The sequence below is a fragment of the Hipposideros armiger genome, unplaced genomic scaffold, assembly GCF_001890085.2.
Source record: "Hipposideros armiger isolate ML-2016 unplaced genomic scaffold, ASM189008v1 scaffold_162, whole genome shotgun sequence".
Lineage (NCBI taxonomy): Eukaryota > Metazoa > Chordata > Mammalia > Chiroptera > Hipposideridae > Hipposideros > Hipposideros armiger.
This window is the reverse complement of record NW_017731512.1, coordinates 123,661-129,222: the sequence shown is the minus strand read 5'-3', so window position 1 is coordinate 129,222 and position 5,562 is coordinate 123,661. Positions and strand designations below refer to the sequence as shown.

At 33.2% G+C, this 5,562-nt stretch overlaps 1 protein-coding gene across 1 annotated transcript in view; it reads left to right on the top strand.

The window, feature by feature from the left end:
- Positions 1–5,562, top strand: part of MYO6 (myosin VI) — a gene marked incomplete in the record, with an annotated part of 108,599 nt that overhangs the window by 42,940 nt on the left and 60,097 nt on the right. Inside the window, 1 exon segment of the mRNA XM_019651544.1 lies at positions 3,396–3,540. Coding sequence (XP_019507089.1) covers positions 3,396–3,540 — 145 coding nt within the window.

The window sequence follows — 5,562 nt, the reverse complement described above, 5'->3', positions numbered from 1 at the left end:
AAAAAAAAAATGTGTCAGCAACTTGCAAGACCCTTTTATATACTGTACTTCACCATAGACATCATAATCGTAATCTAAACTTCATAAAGATAATGAAGTAGGAATATTATCTTCATTTTATAGATGTGAAACCTGTGCATAAGTTAAGTAAAATGGTTATTAATGTAGTTGTAGATGTGAGAGCCGGGTTTTACCCATGTCTGACTGACTTGAATACTTGCGATAATTGTCCTTCATTGCCCCCAGTTATTGAACCTTCCCCGAGTGTCCTGATCTGTGAATGAGCAGATTGAAATATACAGTCTTAATGACTTTCAGATTTAATGTCCTGTGATGCTGTGAAGTCAGTAACATCAGATGCAACATAGTGTTTAATAGCACATGCTCTTGGGCCAAACTGTTTACCATGTATTAACTGCCTGTGTGACCTTGAGCCAGGAACTTAACCTCTCCATGTCTCAGTTTTCTTACCTGTAAACTGGGGATAACAACAGTCCCTACCTCATGTTATAAAGGGGACTAAATGCGTTAAATATTTGTAAAACAATGTGAGTACTTATGTGTGGCACATAGTTATCACTATAAGTATTTTTAATGAATAAGTAAAATAAAAATAAAGATTATGCCCAGTTTAAAATGAAAAAAGAAAGCAAAATCAGGTATGGTCTTAGTGTGCATTAAATTTTTTTTATTAGTTTTTTTTTTGAGAGATTTTAAAATTTATTTTGAGGGCTGGCCGAGTGGCTCAGTTGGTCAAGAGCTCGCTCAAGAGTGCGAGCTCTGAGCAACAGCGGTTCGAGTCCTGGCCCGAGATGAGCTGCTGCTGAGTTGCGAACAGGTGGCAGGATGGCTCAGCTAAAAAAACAACAACAAAAAAACCCGAAACATAAAATTTATTTTGAAAATGTGATGAATGTTAAAGTGCATTTCGTTTGCTGTATAGCATTATTATGCCAAAGGAGCATGTGGGAGTTCTAAGTAACAGAGAATAGGCTTAGAATATTTAATGCACTCATTGGAAGAGTTGTTAGAAGTGCTAAGTGTCATTGTCACACCTCATGTTATTACCCTGGGGTAGAACGTACAGGTGTATGTGGAAGATCATAAATGTGGCGTGATCTAGTTAGTTGAAAAGCACTTAAATGATCAAAAGGCACATAACACATATTTACATTGTCTTCTATTTTTCTTCTGTAACTTTCTTCTGTTAAAGGAAAAATGAGCAGAAAGCAGAGAAGATTGGAATGAGGCAGTGAATCAAGAGAATTAATAAACTAGATTATTTTATTTTAATACCTAAGGTTTTATTATGTCACTCTTCATCCTTCCTGTGACCCTTCCTGTGATCCAAATGGTTTGGATCAAAAGATCCAAATGGTTTCTTCCTAATTATAATTGATCTCCCCCCACACACACACACACACTAGAGAACTCTATTTCGGCATGTCCTCACAATCTGAAAAAGCTCTGTACATTTTTGTAATTTTTTATCAGAAAATTTCTTCTGTTTAGAAGACTTACTGTTACTGAAAAGTTTTTGCATGATGGAAATACAAAAAATACCTACGGGGACTGCCTATGTTTTTAAAGTTTCACAAACAAAAGTATATGTTATTATAACAAATGAGTTTTAAAATATTCAAAGTTCTTTTTTGGAAAGGGACTAACATGAAAATCTTACATTATTTTACAGTATTTTACATTTTTAAAACTTTTAAAGTAAATGTTTTCTTATGTTAGCTTTACATGATTTCTGGAAGTGTGTAAGAAACTTTGCAAAATAGTAAAAGAGAAGTCTTTAAATGAATTAAAGAATTATTGGTGGTCAATTTTTTAGAGTAGTAGTAAGCTTATTTTCGTAAAGGTTTAATTAGTCTTTTAAGCATTTTCCCCTTGTTTTTTGTAGTAGTTTTATTGAAATATAATTCATACCATAGAGTTCACCCATTTAAAGTGTATAACTCAGTGGTTTTTAGTATCCTCAGTGTTCAACCAAAACATAATCAGTTTCAAAACATTGTCATATCCCTGAAAAAGAGCTCCACATCCTTCAGCAGTTACCCCAACCATTCCCTCACAAATCCCTCCGCCTTAGGCAACCACTGTTTTACTTTCTGTTTGTATAAATTTGCCTATTATCTCATTTTATATATATGGAATCATACAATATGTGGTCTTTTGTGACTTTATTTTTGTGTCCTTATTTTTTATTGTTGAGTAATATTCCATTGTGTGGATGTACTGCATTTTGTTTATCTTTCAATCATTTAATGAGCATTCGGGTTTCCACCTTTAGCTATTAGGAGTAATGCTTCTATGAACATCTGTGTACAGTTTTTGTGTGGACATGTGTTTTTATTTTTCTTGGGTATATGCCTAAAAGTGGAATGGTAACTATGATTAACCTTTTGAGGAACTGTCAAACTGTTTCTTCAAAGTAGCTGTACCATCTTACATTCTCATTAACAGTGTATGAAACTTCCTGTCTCTCCACATCCTCACCAGTACTGTCTTTTTATCAGAGTATAGCCATCCTGGAGGGTGTGAAGTGTTTACTTCACTGTGGCTTTCATTCGCATTTTCCTGATAGGTCATGATGTTGAACAACTTTTCATGTCTTTATTGGCCGTTTGTGTATCTTTTCTGGAGAAATGTCTGTTCAAAACCTTTGCCCATTTATTAATTGGATTGTGTTTTTTAAATATATTCTAGATACAAGTTCCTTATCAGATACATAATTTGCAAATATTTTCTCTCATTCTGTGAGTTGTCTTCAATTCCTGGACACTTTTTTGAAACATAAAAGTTTTTCTTTTCGATGAACTTCAGTCTATCGTCTTTTGTTGTTGCTTGTGCTTTAGGTGCCATATCTAAGAAACCATTACCTACTACAAAATCATGAAGATTTATCCTGTGTATTCTACTCAGAGTTTAATTGTTTTAGCTCTTACATTTAGGTCTTTGATTCATTTTGAGTTCATCTTTGTGAATGGTGTGAAGTAGGGGTCCAATTTCATTCTTTTGCATGCGGATATCCAGTTTGCTGGAGTCATATGAATTTTAATGGTAAAGCACTATATTTCTCCAGAGATTTAATATATTAACAAGGATTATAATTCATCATTATTATTTTTCACTTTCAGGGTCATAAAAAATGAAACAGTGATAGGTTAATGTTGATGGGCTGAAGGGATTATGTCTTGGACGACGCTGAGTGAGGGTTTCCTGTTGACCTCAGCAGTATGAGTGTCTGACAAGGGCGGTGAAATTCAAAGTCTTTCATAAACCTTGTCTATTCCATAGTTTTATATAACTGAAGTATACTTCTAAGAAATAGATCTTGAAAATCTGGTTTATGTAATGTTTAACCTCAAATTAAAATATATTTTCATTAGGTGGTTGTAACCTGAAGAATAAATCTACTCAGTCATTGGAGTATTGTGCTGAATTATTGGGTTTGGATCAAGATGATCTTCGAGTAAGTTTAACTACAAGAGTCATGCTGACAACAGCAGGGGGCACCAAAGGAACAGTTATAAAGTAAGTTCCTTAACTCATTGCTCTAAAAATTCTGCCTTGTGGTTTGTCAAGGAAAAATCTTTTTTTGAGAACACTGCTGTTTGAAGTTGATCCTTATATGTGATTCATTCTTTTCATTATAATGTTCTAAAATATGTGCTTGATAGATTAAAATTATGTGCATCTCAACATGGTGAGCCATCATAAAAATTAACACTGACTTCCACAGCTTTTAAAGGTGTTCCTTACAGATATACAACGTGGGAAAAATTTGGAATTCATAAGGCAAGAAAGAGGCTTACTTTTTTACAACTATGAAAATATGAGTTGATTATGTTAATATTTGACTGTTTTAGGCAACAGATAATTTTTTTCCAATTTTTCAGAACTATATTTTGAGGTATAATGTATTTTTTTACAGTGTGAAATTTAGTGTTTTTTAGTACATTTACAAGGTTGTGCAATCATCACCATTGTTTACTTTCAGCAGGCAACAGATCATTTTACTTTAAAAGTGATTTTTCTTACATATGACATGTGTCGACACTTCTATTAGCAAATAATGAAACTGGAAACGAAATCTGAGGGCTTGTTCAGATTAATTCCCAATTGCTTGAATTGCACATGTTCTTATAATTTATATTGAATTTTGATTTGATTTTCTTAATATCTTCCTATTTAAACATTTTTAATCTAAAAATTATGATACAATTTGAATTTAGGCATTCTGTGTTTATAATTTTAAATTCAGAAAGCTTGTGTGAAGTTCCTGCAACTAGCCTGGAGGTGACTTGAATAAAGTTTTTAACTAATGAATGGAGTTATTGTTAATATTAATTTGTGTATGCTCATTACTCTCCTGAAGGGTCGTCATTCAACTTTGAGTTTCAAAGCTAACTGGAAGTCATGTAGGTTGATAAATATTGGAAATAAGGCTAATATTATCATAGTATTTATTTCTATTTCATTAATTTTGTAATGAAGAAATACCTGCTTTCTTTCTGTAAATGGTATATTTTTCATTACTATTCATGACTGAACTGCAATTTTATGAAAAAATGGCCACTATTTTAATAACATCCCTAATTCCTTATAATTAAATTTCTGCTCATAATTATGCTTGGAAGAACCATTATTCGGGAGTTATAATGTAAAGAAAAAGTTATTAGGAGTAAATAGAATAAAATATTTAAAAAAAAACAAAAAACTTCTACGTAGAATTCACTTTAGTAAAACACTCAGCAAATGGAGTTTCCCTTTATCTTTAGGCTTCTTCATTTAGACGAAATTACAAATGACAAGAAAATAAGAGCCTAGCCAGGATTTTTAAAACCAGTAACTAAGAACTTCTAGATTGTGTCTGAGTCTGTGTACACTTTCACTCAATAGCCTATGTTAATTTAGGTATTTTTGTTTTCAGTACTGGAAAATAAAATTGATATTGAGTCATTATTCCGAGGCACTGTAAGATCTTCATTTGTGGGGAAATAGATCTTCTGTCCCTGGCTGCATAAGGCAGGCCGTAAGTTCTAGCGACATAGTTCAGAAAAATTTTTAACCAATTAAAACAGGGATTGCAAAAGCCTTTTAGCTATAAAAAAATTAGCAGCTTTTACACTTTGGGAAATAGTAGCAAAGTGCATTTAGCCTGATTCATCGCTAAACTAATTCCAAATTAGTCTTATAAAGAAAACCTCAGTAAATGTACCAAAGTTTCTTAATCCAGTCATCTACCGATGGGCATTTTGGAGTATTATTCAGCTATGAAGAAGAAGGAAATAGTACCCTTTGCAACAATATGGATGGAACTAGAGAACATTATGCTAAGGGAAATAAGTCAGTCAGAGAAAGACAAATATCATATGATCTCACTTATACGTGGATGCTAAGGAACTGAATGGATGGGAGAAGTGGATGGAGATAGTCTCAGAGACACAGAGGAAGAACTGAGGGTTGCTAGTTGGGAGGGGGTGGGGATGAAGGAGAGGGGAAGGGATGAGACAGTACAAATTGGTAATTGCAATATGGCCTCAGGGATAGAAA